The sequence below is a fragment of the Dendrobates tinctorius genome, unplaced genomic scaffold (genome assembly GCF_039654945.1).
Source record: "Dendrobates tinctorius isolate UK_male_01 unplaced genomic scaffold, ASM3965494v1 ptg000024l, whole genome shotgun sequence".
Lineage (NCBI taxonomy): Eukaryota > Metazoa > Chordata > Amphibia > Anura > Dendrobatidae > Dendrobates > Dendrobates tinctorius.
Window position 1 is genome coordinate 4,277,521 of NW_027361692.1, and position 17,480 is coordinate 4,295,000.

Here is a 17,480-nt window from a genome sequence, read left to right on the forward strand (position 1 = left end):
GCTTCTAACCAGTGCAGGAGTAGGAGAAATCAGATGCTGCGGTCTTCTGGCTCATCTCTGTCGCAGTAATCCCATAACAGATACATCACGAGGGTACGCTGCACCTGAGGTGTATATCATAAGGATATGCTACATCTTTGGAATGCATTGCAATGCAGCATATCTGGATACGCTGCATCTGAGGAATATGTCACGAGGCTCTGCTGCATCTGAGATATATAACATGAGAATACACTGCATATGAGGGATACAAAATGAGGCTCTGCTACATCTGAGGTATATATCACGAGGATACATATCGAGGACACAAGTCATGCCAGACAAATCTAATTTCCCTCGATGATGGAATCACTGACTGTGTGGATCAGGGAAATGCGGTAGATATAGTATATCTCTACTTCACCAAAGCATTTGAAAAAATATATTATACAATCCTTACTGAAAAATGGCAAGTATGGGATTGAAAGGCTACAATTAGGTGGATTCATATTTGGCTCAGTGATCATACTCAAAGAGTAGTAATAAATAGTTGCACATCCAACTGGAAGTGTTTCAAATGGGGTACCATAAGTCTCTGTTGTGGCCCCACAGTGTTGTTCAAGATTTTCATAAATGATCTAGATAAGGGAACCGAAGGTAAACTAATCAAATTTGCAGACGATGCAAAGCTAGGAGGGATAGCTAACACTAGAGAAGACAGAAAAATTATTCAGAAGGATCTAAATAAGCTTGAACAATGGCTAATAGAATGGTATTTAACAGGGAGAAATGCAAGATTCTACATCTGGGCAAGAAAAACAACTATTACACCTACAAAATGGGAGGAATAGAACTAAGCAGCAGTACATGTGAAAAAGACTTGGGTATACTAATAGATCACAGACTGCACACGAGTCAATAGTGTGATGCAGCAGCAAAAAAGGCAAACAGTTCTAGGATGTATTAAGAGAAGCATAGAGTCTAGACAGAGTTAAGTTATTATCCACCTCTACTCCTCCTTGGCCAGACCTCATCTGGAAAATTGTGGCAAGTTAGGGTACTAAATTTTAAAAAAGACATTGAAAAACTGGAGCAAGTTCAGAGAAGAGCTACCAGGATAAGGAGCAGAATGCAAAGTATGTCCTACGAGGAACGGTTCAAGGATCTGAGAATGTTTAGCTTGCAAAAAAGAGGGCTAAGAATAGACTTAATAGCTGTCTACAAATATCAGAACGGATGTCACAGTGTAGAGGGATCATCATTATACTCATTTGCACAAGGAAACACGAGAAGCAATGGAATGAAACTGAAAGGGAGAAGATACATAATAGATATTTGAAAAAACTTTTTGACCGTGAGGAAGATCAACGAGTTGAACTGGCTGCCATGAGAGGAGGCGAGTTCTCCTTCAATGGAAGTCTTCTAACAGAGGCTGGACAGACATCTGTCTGAGATGGTTTAGTGAATCCTGCTTTGACCCTGGAGGTCCCTTCCAACTCTAACATTTTATGATTCTATGATAAGCTGCATTTGAGGTGTAGATCAAGAAGTTCTGCTGTATTTGAAGCATCTATCACGAGCATCTGCTGCATCTGAGGTATATATTACGAGGCTCTGCTGCATCTGAGGTATATATCATGAGACTCTGCTGCATCTGAGGTATATATTACGAGGCTCTGCTGCATCTGAGGTATATATCATGAGACTCTGCTGCATCTGAGCTATATATCACGAGGCTCTGCTGCATCTGAGGTATATATCATGAGACTCTGCTGCATCTGAGGTATATATCACGAGGCTCTGCTGCATCTGAGGTATATATCACGAGGCTCTGCTGCATCTGAGGTATATATTACGAGGCTCTGCTGCATCTGAGGTATATATCACGAGGCTCTGCTGCATCTGAGGTATATATCACGAGACTCTGCTGCATCTGAGGTATATATCACGAGGCTCTGCTGCATCTGAGGTATATATCACGAGGCTCTGCTGCATCTGAGGTATATATCACGAGGCTCTGCTGCATCTGAGGTATATATCACGAGGCTCTGCTGCATCTGAGGTATATATCACGAGGCTCTGCTGCATCTGAGGTATATATCACGAGGCTCTGCTGCATCTGAGGTATATATCACGAGGCTCTGCTGCATCTGAGGTATATATCACGAGGCTCTGCTGCATCTGAGGTATATATCACGAGGCTCTGCTGCATCTGAGGTATATATCACGAGGCTCTGCTGCATCTGAGGTATATATCACGAGGCTCTGCTGCATCTGAGGTATATATTACGAGGCTCTGCTGCATCTGAGGTATATATTACGAGGCTCTGCTGCATCTGAGGTATATATTACGAGGCTCTGCTGCATCTGAGGTATATATCATGAGACTCTGCTGCATCTGAGGTATATATTACGAGGCTCTGCTGCATCTGAGGTATATATCACGAGGCTCTGCTGCATCTGAGGTATATATCACGAGGCTCTGCTGCATCTGAGGTATATATCACGAGGCTCTGCTGCATCTGAGGTATATATCACGAGGCTCTGCTGCATCTGAGGTATATATCACGAGGCTCTGCTGCATCTGAGGTATATATCACGAGGCTCTGCTGCATCTGAGGTATATATCACGAGGCTCTGCTGCATCTGAGGTATATATCACGAGGCTCTGCTGCATCTGAGGTATATATTACGAGGCTCTGCTGCATCTGAGGTATATATTACGAGGCTCTGCTGCATCTGAGGTATATATCATGAGACTCTGCTGCATCTGAGGTATATATCACAAGGCTCTGCTGCATCTGAGGTATATATTACGAGACTCTGCTGCATCTGAGGTATATATCACGAGGCTCTGCTGCATCTGAGGTATATATCACGAGGCTCTGCTGCATCTGAGGTATATATCATGAGACTCTGCTGCATCTGAGGTATATATATTACGAGGCTCTGCTGCATCTGAGGTATATATTACGAGGCTCTGCTGCATCTGAGGTATATATTACGAGACTCTGCTGCATCTGAGGTATATATCATGAGACTCTGCTACATGCGATAAGTGTTTGGCACTTCTGCATAAATAACAAGAAAGCTGCAGCTGCTGCGGAACGTGATGTAATGCTTTCCTCTCTGTATAGTGATGTTTATACAAATACTTACTAAAATGTCAATAAAAAATAGACATAATAAGCGGTAAGAACGCCAGCTGTCAGTATTCGCAAGATACTCATCAATACACTCAGAAGATTATTGTTTTGATCTTTACACAAAAAATAAATAAAACCACAAACAATCTTTTCTCCTTCTCTTCCAGACTCCAATCAATTTCTTTTCTATCGTCGATCATTCTTATTAAAAGAGAAAAAAAAACCCATAAACAATAAACCAAATGGCTTAGGCCAGTAGGCTCAATCCGCTTTTCCAGTGCTAGATTGCATGTTCTGCCATACTTCGCTAATATCTTCCTACACTCGGCACTTGGATAGCATATGTGGGCACGTGACGGGAGACAGATTTTCTTCCACTTTGCAGCATATTATTAGTATTGAGCTTGTCCGCGCTAATTATGAAGCCAATTTATGAGCCGAGGCCAGGATAGAAAAGCTCATCCGGCGAGCTAATATTTGCCGAGGCAGCTGCTTAACTCGCTGAACACACAAACAATCCAGAAATGAATCAGGAATGTAACAATCCCGGGATGTGTGGAAAGTCTCCATAGTCCCCGGAGGACGGACAGCAGTAATGTCGGGCATATTTCCGCTACATTATACGACACTTATTGGTAGTGTGACTACCTGCATGACATTGGGATCCTGTATTATGTAAAAGGACAGGCAATGAATCAACATAAACCTTGGGGATTAGCCATGCTGATCTGTGATTATCAGGAGACGCTGTCAAGGTGCGCTACCCTCGATACTTCTAAGGCTGCTGTCACTTCTGTTTGGCACATGATAAATTACGAGAATCCCCGAAAGCCCTAAATGATTACGAGAATTGGAGTCTGCTGCTGGGATCTAATATTTTATTACCCTATATAGATAAGTATTTCTATTGTGCTGCAGTTACTTTCCCCGGTAATTGGTCCTTTTCCTGTAATGAGAGTGACAGATTGCGCGTGTAATGACGGCTTTGTGTCGTTTCCCTTACTCCTCATCCAGGATGTCCAGGAGTACAACATATAACACAAAACCGTTTAGCACAGCTATAAAGTGGTGGTGCAACAAGTAGGATCCTAGTCCGTAATCATATGAATATAGAAACTTGGCACACACAGTATGTATGATTTCCAGTGAAAAAATGATTTTTAATATACAGTACATACAGTAGATGTTTCGGTCACATTGACCTTCATCACAGTACCCCCGGGAGTAGGGACAAAAGGCAAAGCTTTGCAGAGTCAGTCCGGTCAGTATACAGCATGTAAGGCAATGACACCACCACCGCGGGGGATGCTGTATACTGACCGGACTGACTCTGCAAAGCTTTGCCTTTTGTCCCTACTCCCGGGGGTACTCTGATGAAGGTCAATGTGACCGAAACGTCTATACTGTATGTACTGTATATTAAAAATCATTTTTTCACTGGAAATCATACACACTGTGTGTGCCAAGTTTCTATATTCAGGAGTACAACATACTCACAGATCGTATAAGTTATACCGTCATTGTGCCAGTCTGATGGCCCATTTACAGGGGCCGATGTCAGGCCAGTAACGAGCGCTCATTTACTATATTCAAGTCGTCTGGCGCTCGTTTGCTGGCCTGCTTACATGCACCACCGATCAATGATAACGGAACAATGGCTATTATAATCATTCTTTCCCCACACACAGTAACAGAAACAAGTCCTGTTTACACGGGGCGATGTGCTGCCCATAACGATCATTTTCATCATGTCATAAAAATCAAACCACCCAACTAACGAGCGTTTCACTGATTATTAATGGTGACCGCTGCTCGGCTTACATCGGCAGATTTCCAGGAGTAAGCATACCTAAGGGCAATCGTTCGTCAATGATCGGTGTATATACGGGCCATTAGGCTAGGTTTACACCATGCTTCTGCATCCCGTCACAAGGTAGTGTTTTTACTATTGTTGGGCAAGTTTACCATTAAAAAAAACGTTCTTGTTCTTTGTCCTGTTTAAGAGCCGAATCCAGATGGCTCCTGTTTTTGAACAATAGAAGTCAATGGCGACAACATAGCGCGCCCATTAGATTGTGTTAAATGGAACCTGTCACTAGGTCAATGCTGCTCGAACCACAGGGAGCAGGAATCGGAGCCTCATGAATCAGAGCCTCATCGGCGATTGCAGCCAAAACTTTTATCTGAAAAGCCATAGCATTTACGAGAAAATATAGTTTCAAAAGCCATCCAGGAACTATAGGCACAGACTTTGCTAGGCCGTTGCGGATAAAGTGGATTCTCCCCACCCGCTCCAGGTGACCGACAGCCTGTGTCTATCTACATACATGGGAAAGACCAGGGAGAAGCCGACAGGTGTCAGCACCGGACTAGTCTGGTCTCTCTCGAGTCCCCGGCCAGCTTTCCAAATGTTTTCTCAAATGCGCCGTTTCGATTCAAAGAAAGGCATATCTGGCTGCAATCGTGCATCCAGCCTCAGGTTCATGCTTGGGTTTTGGGCAGTTTGTGGTTGAGGGGCAGTGTGAATCTAATGACAGGCTCCCTTTGAGGAACTTCTTTCTAATCTCAAAAAAAAAAAAAAGTGTTTTTCAAAAATATCCAAAAACATGGCATAACTTTTTTTTGTTTGTTTTTTATACATTTGGAACATTTTGGATGGTCAGAAATTGATGAAACTATGCCCCATTTTCAGGATCCAGGCGTAGGTCTAAAATTCACTCCTCAAGGACCACTCACACTTTCCTCGCCCTTTTCAAATTCGGCATGAGTCAAGAACACTTGCCAAGTGTTTCGTGTCGCTTTACATATTACTTTTTAATGCATCACTGGGTATATGACTCGACTGCTGTAGACATACAGCAGCTTCCATTCCGACGAGACATATCACAATTCATCCTTTTTTATGGCAGTGCTCACACATACACAATAGGATGCAGTGTACGGTGACTGTATAAATCAATCACATAAAATACGTAAATTGCTAAATTTACAAAACAGAAAAGCAACTTAATATTTCAGTTAGGAAAAAGAACAAAAAAAAAAAGTTTTAATTGTTCATGGACTTTCTGACAATGGCTGCAACACTGTCCATCAATCTTACTAGAAACTGCTTAAACCACCACTGAAGTTAACTATCGCTTTCTAGAATGGCAATTTAGAAGTCATTTAGCAGGATGCATGATGCAAGGATGAGGCAGACACTTGCGTTCTTCACGCTCTAAGACTTTTGACATTCTCAGTGTTTTGACCTGAAGATCAGAGATGTTGCCCGGACTTCCTGGGGACACTTAGAATATTCAGTATGTTTCTAATCAGCAATATACAACATAAAAGGGCAGTGATTAAAGAGAATTGGTAAATCCAGCTTATTTTCTCCAAATTAAGGAGGGGCGAGGACGACAACTTTCATACGGTTCAAACTGTCGACGTTACAATCTGCAAAGCAGCGGATGAAACTATGCAAAGCTACCGGATGAAAAGCCAATGAAGCTTTGAAATTTTGAGTTTATTTAGATTTGCAATTCATATTATCAATATTCTCTGGATGGCAAAGATGAGGGAAACCAGACGCGAAGAGCAGAACTACTAATTAACTTCCAACTTGAACAACTATTTGTCCCCAAAGGCACAAAAGGGAAACCCACTGAAAAGCGAGTTAATTAGTTACACAGCAAGTCAACATCCAAAATTACATATGCATTTGTGAGTATTCATGTTTTCCAAAGTAAGATTAGCCTGCCAGCAAATAAAAAATTATTTCAATCAACTTGTAACAACAACTCTTTCTGCCAATAATGCATGCAAATGACGACGTTCTTTCTGTAAAATACAAGATTTTAACAAAGTGGACTACAGCAGGACTCCAAAGGCCTCACAAGGAGCTGGTACTAACTGAAGAACGGATAATTTTTGTTTTTAATAATTTTATAAAATAGGTAATGGTGAAACAACCATTGATTAGATGTGCTTTAAAGGATTTGTCCAGGCTCTATGTGAATGAAGACTTGTGAATCCTCACAGTGCGAATAGCATGTGCTGTCAGGACTCTAGTGGTGGCGCTGGGAACAGGTGGGTGCTTGACCGCGAGCAATTTGCATACATGAGGCCACATGCCACCTAGACATGTAAGGCCTCGCACACAACAAATAAATCGAGCAGGACTAGTCAGACTGAGGCAAAAAGTAAGCAAATCACATACTTATGGCCACCCACTCCTAGCATCGGCACCAGAGAATCCTGACAGTGTGCACTGTGCGCGCAGTGAGAATTAAAAAGTCACAGACTGGTATTTCAAGCTTGGACAGCTCCTTTAAATTGTTGTTGCAGGTGACTTTAAAGAATAAGCTGTCATGTGTGTAATAGTACTGTTTATGGCCATTATATGACTTGATTTCCTGTTTTTTCATCTGCATACTCTCCTTCTAATAATTTGATGCCTCTGAGCTAGTGGGTAACAATTATCTGCTATAATGTCTCTTATATACTCGGAAAGATGATGAATTCCTGCTCACCAGTGTCTATGCAGGACTCATTTGGAAGTTCCAAAGCCGAAGACTTTATATAGCAGTACTGAGCATTGTAGATGTTAATCCAGCAAAGGTGGGAGTAGAAAGTAGTACTGTGTCTTCTATAATTCTGCTCCTCTCCACCATAGACTTCAAAAGGCAGCTATAACCTGATTCCTCAGTGATATGGTAGTCTGTCAGGTTTTGAACTACATGGATTTCAGCAGTTTTTCAGAGCAGATGGCTTATAAGCTAGGGGTAGCAGAAGAAGTGTCTCTTCAATAAAATATATTTCAAAGTATCTTACACTTGCTTACACTATTTATTTTCAGTTTGTTGAAACCATTAAAATCCCAATGTAGTAGTACCTTGAGTAGAAAATGGAAATGGTAACCCCCCTCCCCCAAAAAATGGGAAAAAAAAATTGACAATGGATTGGGAAATGTCAAATGAAGCCTTTGTACACATGCCTTGTTCCAGCCATCATTAGAGTTTCAGCTACCAAAAGCCCAGGGGAGGGGGTCTAGGAACATCCCAGTTGTGGCAAAGGGAGTGACTGGCCAAGGGGTTAAGTGCCCGTGTGAGGCAATGTAGCACTTTAATTACTTCAGGGGGGTCATGACATGTATGGTGTTGGAAGAAACCGCTGGGAACTGGCTTATGTTTCATCTGCTTATGCTGTGAGATATCTGTGATCTCTCCGGTGTCATCCTTCACACCAACATAATATTGGTACAATGTAGCACAAAACACTAAGGGAAGTAGCTCTTCTACATAATATAATGAGAGTAGCATTTATATTATATATCCACTTACGGAGACATGAACCTATTTTAACATACTGCACTAGAAGTGTCTTTCTGGCGTAATTTTTTTCATATATGGTACATAGACCAAGCTTCTACAATACCTACTATAGTCCCTGTGATAAGTGCGCCAGGACTGAATATTAAAGGGAACCTGTCAGCAGGATTTGACCTCCCAAAATTTATATATTCTTGTAGGTCTTTCAAAGAGAAGAACAGTAATACATTTACATGGCTAGTCTGTTACCTCATTACTGGGAAATCAACATTCATTTTCATATGAAAATGTGGCTGTAGATCTGAAGCCTCTGTCACTCCAGCTCTATTGCTCGCCCAGTACCGGCTTCTCCTGCTTGACTGACAGCCTCTATAATGAATTACTTCAGGCAAAGGACTTGTCAGTCAAGCTGGAGTAAGTGGCGCTGGTCAGAACATAGAGCTGGAGTGACAGAGGCTTCCAATCTACAACTACATTTGCATATCAATTAAAACACTGATTTCTTAGCAATGGAATAACGGACCGGCCATGCAAAGATATTGCTGGACTTGTATTTGAAAGAGCAACATGGACATATAAATAGTTTGGGCGTGAAATCCCACTGACCGTTTCTCTTTCTGTATATCAGAGTTTCTCTATTTCATCTGAGACTACTTTGGGAAATTCTGCAGGTTTGGAAAACTTGAGGCAAAATAACCCAATGCCCACATTATCTTCTCATATAATAGATAGACATAAGTAAATGATCTTCTTAGATACAGACTACATACATTTTTACAACGTTCAGCCAAAGCGCTATGAAAATTGCACAAATGTCTATGTAGTGATCTGATACAGCAGATCATGGGACAACCTTACTACAGTGATCCCCAGGTGGAATTTTCTGCCATATTTTCTGGGCATTCTGAAGGGTATAGATGGATGCTTACAGCTAGAAAAGCAGCTGCTCTGTTCTGTGTAAGGTCATTTTTCATCTTTACATGTAAGAGTTTTGATATTGACCGAAAAAAACAACTCTGTGCCTTTTTCATTGGTCGCTTCTTTGATTTCAGGCAATAACATGCTCTTAAATGCATTAAGGAAGTAATGTTCTAATAATAATAATAATAATTCTATTATTATATAAATAAATCATCATCATCATCATCATCATCACCACCACCACCACCACCACCACCACCACCACCACCATCATCATCATCATCCATATTTAAATTTAAACACCCACTTGTAATTTGAAGAGAATGGAGTAAAGAAAAAGAAAACACAAAACGATACCCTCTTTATTGACAGCTGAATTGGTGGAAATTGTTATACCCACTTCACCGATCACTTTGGATGTAAACACACAACACTTGACAACCCATCAAAGAATGCCTTCAGGCTGATCCAGATGGGTGCACTGATGGAAATTGCTCATACCATGCTCCAAATCAAACATGATGGCAGCTCACATAAATGACAATGTATAGTGTAAACTGCAGGTCAAACTGAAAATGCGCACACGCTTCTCCAAGCGTTTGTTAACTATAGGCACACACAGGACGGAATTATTTTATTAGGGGACGTCCATGCTGAGGATTTTTTTTTTATCACGGACTTCAATGATGAAGGGAAAAATGACAATCACATGATTGCGCAGTGGATTGTGACAGCAGATTACTAAATTGTCTAAAATAAAAAATGATTATAAGAAGTACACCTTCCCGGGCCGCTGCCGCTTCCTTTGCCCTTGGTCATGGATGGGCACAAGAGTGACAGAAGGTGAGGAATTTTTAGTATGATACTCCCTGACATTGCACAGATAGAGGGGAACGAGAGATGTATGGACCAGAGATCAGTCATCAGAAGTAGTAGCCATGATGCTAATATGGATGGCGCGTTTTTTTTGCTTCTTCCCTTCAGCGGGATATTATTTATGCCTGACGGCCATCTTCTAGTGTCTAGTATCATTTAATCTAAAGCATAAGGTCTCCTTTTACAAATCCTTATGGGAACTGCGCAAGAGGCAATTTATCTAATACGCTGTAATACTACGAGGAGAGATGTGATAATAGGATTAGAGAGAACATACAATTCTCCGAAGACAACATTCTTGCTAGACGTGTTTGAGTTTTTTGCTTAATTCCAAGAAACTAACAGCCTCAGCTAAAAAAAAAAAAAATATATCTATTCTACTTCATCATGGGTCAGTGATCCTACAGTTCAGAATGCTTACTTGCAAGTACGCTCTTGTGATCAGTCAGTCATATAAATGCGGCCGGCTATTCAGTGCCAAAATGGCTATTAAGAAAAAAAGAATTGAAAAATTTCCTTAAAAATCATGTTCTTTCTGCTAAGCGCAGGATACCGCATGTATACATGAAATTGCACTAGAAATGGTATATCACTTAAAAAAGGACAATAAATTTTAAAAAATGATCAAGCAATAGACAAAAAAAAATATAAAAAATTATCAAGAAATGGATCTCCGGAGACTGGATGGAGTCACCTGGCCGGCAAGCGATGGATCTCCGGAGACTAGATGGAGTCACCCAGCCAGCAAGCGATGGATCTCTGGAGACTGGAAGGAGTCATATGGCCGGCAAGCGATGGATCTCCGGAGACTGGATGGAGTCACCTGGCCGGCAAGCGATGGATCTCTGGAGACTGGATGGAGTCATATGGCCGGCAAGCGATGGATCTCCGGAGACTGGATGGAGTCACCTGGCCGGCAAGCGATGGATCTCCGGAGACTAGATGGAGTCACCCAGCCAGCAAGCGATGGATCTCCGGAGACTGGAAGGAGTCACATGGCCGACAAGCGATGGATCTCCGGAGACTGGATGGAGTCACCTGGCCGGCAAGCGATGGATCTCCGGAGACTGGATGGAGTCATATGGCCGGCAAGCGATGGATCTCCGGAGACTGGATGGAGTCACCTGGCCGGCCATGGTATTTTGGACTCGAGTATATTATAGAAGTGGGCAGCTTTAGTCTTCTTGTTACTTTCTAGAAGCGGAGGTTAATAAAAGAGCAGTATCCCGGTAGCAATGTCAATGGCGGACATTCTCATGTGCCACAAAACGAGGGCAAATCAGACCATCAAGACCATACTGTGTTACATTACTGGTTCTCGTAACCTGCCACCGACATATTATACGGCACAGCCTGGCTCAGGTAAGGGTAGCCCATCATTTAGATTGGATTTTTAGTGTCAGTCTTACGTCTCACGTTTCGCCGGCTGTTACAAAGCAAAGCGATAAGAAAGAAGGGTTTCAAGGAGCAGAGCATTTTTATCCAGGAGGAAGATGTCGCCGATCGGCAGAAATATCGCCTGCCGCTTAATTGTTTGCATTGAGGGAGTGAAATGAAAGAGGAGGAAAACAATCTTACTTGATAACTGTGCCTTTGGTGCCCCCTGCTGTTGTAAGCATGACCCGAGTGGTTAGACTGACTCGCAGATCATCCTCGTCCAGACCCAGGAGCGCAGAGCAGTATTCTAAGGATTTGCTTGATTTGTTCTTTAGCGTGCAGCCACCTGGTGTTCAATACAAGAGAGATGTCAGCAAAATACAGGTCTGGATACAGGGACATATTTGGTTAACAGCGCCTGGCACCTCGCCTAGCTCTCATAGGCATTTATCCAGAAGATCTATGCTATACAATCTGCTCTTTTCAGATTTTTTTTTTTTTTTTATTTTCCTCTGTAAAATAAAAAACCACTGTAGATGACAAAAAAAAAAAAAAAAAAAAAACAGTAAGCAGCTGGAAAACAAGAGTAAATGTGTACTGTGCTACGGAGGAGAAAAACCGGGAGTGAAAAGGTTGGAGAGGTGCTCAGCGCTGCATGGAGTAACAGAGCGCGGCTTTTATTCTGTGCGCGGAGACAAAAACAACACGGCAAAGCCAAAGAAAGCCGTAGGAGAATGATTGGGGGAGGAATGGATTCTGCCCTAATTCTGAGCTACTTTCCATCACAGCAGAAAATGACAGAAATTGTAATCACTCTCTCCTGTCCCCATTAAAAGGCCCATTTCCTGCCAGAGTGAGCATCGATCGCTGATATATAGCAAAGCCATGGTGCTCATTTAAAGACAATCTGAGGGCGCTACGTGTTCAGCCACACATCACACTCAGCTACTTGTTATTGTTTCAGGATTATTATTCAGATATTATTTCATTGTTCATAATTGATTCAGAAATGTATTTTATCCAGTACGGACACATTTATCTATTGGTAAAGGGGTGTATCATTAGTTTTTTGTAATCTATCTTGATATTGTTGTTATTATTTGTTTCATACCTTAGATATGGGGTTCCCTGTAACTTGTCACCATTTGAGCCCACCTACATCTTTTGTATAGCCTTTCGTCTTTTTAGATGGTTTTTATTGTGAGTCTTGCTTTGTATCTTATTAAGGTATATGCCTTTATTTGGCGAGCACAGCGTTTTGCACACTTCATTATTTGCATTTAAAGTGATGAACTCTCACTAGTACAGATTGTGGGCAGCAGATCACCCTGTTTACACCAGATGTGCACCCAAACATGACTTTTAGGACCACAAGATGCCATCAGCTGACTAACAAGCACGCAAGCTGGCAACTTTACACTGGCCAATGATTGGGAACAAAGTGATTATCTTCCTCAAATAAGACCTCCATCTCTCACACACTAGGGCCAATTTCAATAACTTATAGTCAATCTTATGTTTGTGTAACTGGGCACAATGTATAGGAAGAACATATAAACTTCATACTGAGGTCCAGGAAGACTCCTAGTACCAAGTATAGAAAGAAAAGAGTGCTATCTACTGAGCCAACAAATTACTTTTAGCCATAACAGGTATTTAACCAGGTGGAAATCTCCGACAATGTAGACAAATATTTCCTCTCTTGCAAAATGTATTATTACATGCCAGCTAGTCATGTAAAACATTGATGGGCCAGGTTAGCAACTCTGACCAATTTAGTCAAAGCTAGACAAATCACTGGAGATGGCAGCTAGTTTACCTGCTTGTGCTTTAAATAGGTTTTCTGCTTACAATGCAAAGGGTAGGACGGCAGAGAAGGGGGAAAGTGGAAGAAAAGGGGAAGATAGGAGCAGAGAAGGAGGAGAGCAGGAAAAAACGGCAATGAAGGAGGAAAGCGGCAGAGAATGAAGGAGGAAAGCGGCAGAGAATGAAGGAGGAAAGCGGCAGAGAATGAAGGAGGAAAGCGGCAGAGAAAGGGGAGCGAGCGGCAGAGAAAGGGGAGCGAGCGGCAGAGAAAGGGGAGCGAGCGGCAGAGAAAGTGGAGCGAGCGGCAGAGAAAGTGGAGCGAGCGGCAGAGAAAGGAGGGCGAGCGGCAGAGAAAGGAGGGCGAGCGGCAGAGAAAGGAGGGCGAGCGGCAGAGAAAGAGGAGCGAGCGGGAGAGAAAGGGGAGCGAGCGGGAGAGAAAGGGGAGCGAGCGGGAGAGAAAGGGGAGCGAGCGGGAGAGAAAGGAGGGGCAAGGTGCGGGAGCACCGCCTCTGTCGTGTGAGCTACACCACCCCTCAGGCCCCAAGCTTTCTACCACGGCCACCGCAACCCCAGCCTGGCCCCCTGGCAATCCCCCAGGCCCAAATCTACTTACCACGGCCACTGCAGCCTCTGTCAGGCCTTATCCTCATATTCCAGCACCTGGGGACACCCAAAGGGGATCCACATTTATTATAAGTGCCACATCTTTGATACTACAGTTACCAAGTACCCCATGACTAATTCAGGGAGGATCGAAACATTGGGTATTGGGATCTAGACTGTATATCTTAATTTTTCTGTTTTGGCTCTTTTTCTGTGGACTGGATGTCTTTGAATAAAATTCACAAATTTTGCATAATATCCAAGAAAAGTGTGCGGTGAATTATATTTCTTGAGAAAGGAGAGAGCGGCAGAGAAAGGAGAGAGTGGCAAAAAAAGGAGAGAACGCGGCAGAGAAAGGAGAGAACGCGGCAGAGAAAGGAGAGAACGCAGCAGAGAAAGGGGAACCTTCGACAGGGACACCAGGGCTAACCTGCCTTCTAGAGATATACCATGAAAGAATGTAGAAACAGGAAAAGTTGTAATTCTGCCATTGTACAAACAGATGAATAGAAGATGTGAAAATCCAATCCCTGCTTCATCTCGGGTGGTACAAAAATGTTTCTTTTCAGGAGGCGAATACATCCTACCATTAGTCAGGCCTGACTCCAGATTAATGCTAATGTGAAGAATCTATTTAAAGAAATCACTTAACAACATTCAATTTCCATTAGGAAGCAGCATACTAAACACTTCTAACAACGTATTACACAATAATACTTTATGCTCCATTTCTTATCTCGCCCAATATGGCAAGCTACATATAAAAGTAATAAAGAAAAAGGAAAAACATATAATTGGGGGTTAGGAGGAGGGTTATTAGATTGTCATTCCCCTGGGGCAGACAGCCACATCCAAAGCACAAATACCAAAAAGTGTCGACTATTCCAGCACTGTTACATGTGAAATAGTTGTGAGCCTATAGCTACCTGGATACTAGAGATTCGCCAGGCAAGCAATCTGCCCATTTTCTTTCAGATACCCACCTAATCGTTTGAGTTTGAAATGCAAAATATTTTAATATGAAACAGTTACCACGTCTTACAGACTGATCTTTAAATATGCAAACAGCCTTTCCAGAGATGACTCAAACTGTAATGCCACCAATAGGAAGTAGCAATCCTAAAAGTTAATATTGACCCTTTAAAAGGGCCTTCTCACATGAGTTAGCATAAGAAGCCAAACCGGGAACTCCCTTTGCAGACACGTGTCGGGGATTTGGGTATTCACCCCTTATCAGTACAAAGCAGGAAACCGGATTTGGCTGGATGAGAGACTTCGGACAGAAGTCTAAAGGGTAAAGTTTCTCCTTGTGGAGAGTACTAAGCCAGCATAAGGAGACTTCTAAACCATGCAATGCTTTTCCTGACTGATCACTGTGAACACTAATGACCTTGGCTATCTGACCCTGGGACCGAATATCCAAATCACCAAGGAGCTTCTGGGGGTCTTCATCTATATCATTCTCTCCAGGTGGGAATTAATGATCCAGTGCCAGTAGCAGGTGGTGGGGGAGTAAGTGGAAGACCGTGGTTAGCGTGTGGGAGCTGCTGACAGTCCCGAGTGCTACAACGGCCAGTAGAGTCGGCCAACAGGCTAGGTCTAGTAGGGTCATCTCAGAAGGCATCATTGAGCCTTCTTTATGGATATGGGCAAATTAATAATTCAATGCACGCTTAAGGTATCTAGTGCACTTGCAGTGATCCAGATTTGTTGTTTTCTTAGCTGTGGAGGAGGACATTTATGTACATGTTCGTCAACCTTTCTTTCCTTTTGTTATCACTCAGATGCTTTAGTATACCGAACTTGTAGGCAATAGTGCATTGTCTAGCAGTACAGCAGCCTGCCCACACAAAACTAACAAGTTGCTGTGAACAATTTATTCTAGGATCAAGTCACATACTTTGCCATTGGTAGCAGGGGTCTGACACCAGTTTCATACAGAAATCTTTTAAATTGGTATTTCATTATGCCTTTACATATAGTAAAAAATAGATTTATAAAGCAAGAGTCATTATAAACAAAAAGAACTGTTGTTAATAGAGTGCAGCGCTCAGCTATTTAATCCCATAGGCAATAAGTGGAACATCAGGGTGAATGTGCGACCAGAGGAATGACAAGGGGGTTCCAGCATCTGCTTAATCATGTAGAGTTAAAACTTAACTTTTGATGGAGGCCTCAATTTTGCTAATCTGGTGATCTGAATAATCCCTCTCCCCTTGCCCCTTTTTTTTAATTCATGAATGTGTGACCGCCCACAGCATTCAAACTACTCCTAGGGCCAAGGGAAAATCACTGTTTTGGCAAATTGATTAGAATACAAAGAGTGTGACTGATCATCTTTTTATCAGTTATCAAGTAGATAGATGATAATCTTGTTGACTGGGATATCACTTTTAAAGGAGTTGTCCAAGATAACAAGAACATGGCAGCTTTCCCCCAGAAAGTGGATGGGCCTAATCTGTAAACAAGGTATGGCGCTGTTTTTAGGAGTACACAGTCATGTTTTACTATTTTAGCATCCACTCCAGTGGTGAAGCATTTCATTGCGAAACGCGTGTCGGGTGTAGTGGGTCACTGGCCTTCTATACTGCTGGTAACGCTAACTCTATATATATTGTTAGATATTGGTCTATTGTGTCTGTTATAATTTGATGTAGATGTTTTATGAGTAGTATATTTAGACCATTTAGATTTAGCATAATACTGCTATTATGTACAGCATAGTACATATAAACTTAAGAAACTATGTATTAGTTCTATTTCATCTATGTAGGTGTAATTGTAAAAAATTATCCTTTTTTTTACATGAATAAACTATCAGTATAGGGGCGTTTTATCATGTAGCTCATTATATGTCCTGATGTTTTGTACATATCACACTTTGTTTTCATTATATGGTATGAATTAAGAAGCCGATTACTATAAGGGCTTATTATTATGTAACTCAGATGTCAAGATATTCTGTACAATATGACACTATTTCTTCATTGTATGGTAGGAGTGTCTTTTATTTAACAGACTTTAAATAGATCTAGCAGTGTATTATACAAGGCAGAGGTCAATTATGCAAATGTCTGTATTTACTAGTCATGTTGCTGATATTCAGAGTTTTGTACTACATATAGATAGCACATGAGACACTGGCATAATCACAAGTGCAGGTTAAGTACAATTAACTTGTTTTCACCAGCAAAACCCTTTATCACTAGGGATGAGCGAACCCGAACTGTAAAGTTCGGGGGTTTGTACCGGACACAAAGGTCCAATGACAAACTCTGAACATGGACTTTTTCCCGGAAGTCCATTTTACTGTTCTTGTTCGGTGCTTAATAAAGTTTGTTGATAGGCTGCAGCTTAGGCTGTGAGCACTTCCGGAGGCACGACCACTATGACATTGGCTGATGCAACACATGATCTGGCCTGTATAAACGCTCACTTTTTGACTAGATAGGGTCCAACCACA

The 17,480-nt window shown here is 42.0% G+C and overlaps 1 protein-coding gene across 9 annotated transcripts in view; it reads right to left on the reverse strand.

The window, feature by feature from the left end:
• MYO6 (myosin VI) overlaps positions 1-17,480 on the reverse strand; it is a 362,182-nt gene that overhangs the window by 214,803 nt on the left and 129,899 nt on the right. For all 9 annotated transcript variants that reach the window (XR_012231028.1, XM_073569300.1, XM_073569297.1 and 6 more), the window contains exon 12: positions 11,810-11,954. Coding sequence is in view for 8 of the 9 variants with exons in the window: in XM_073569300.1 (XP_073425401.1) it covers positions 11,810-11,954 (145 nt within the window). In the remaining variant the exon portion in view is untranslated. The remainder of the gene's footprint in view (positions 1-11,809; positions 11,955-17,480) is intronic.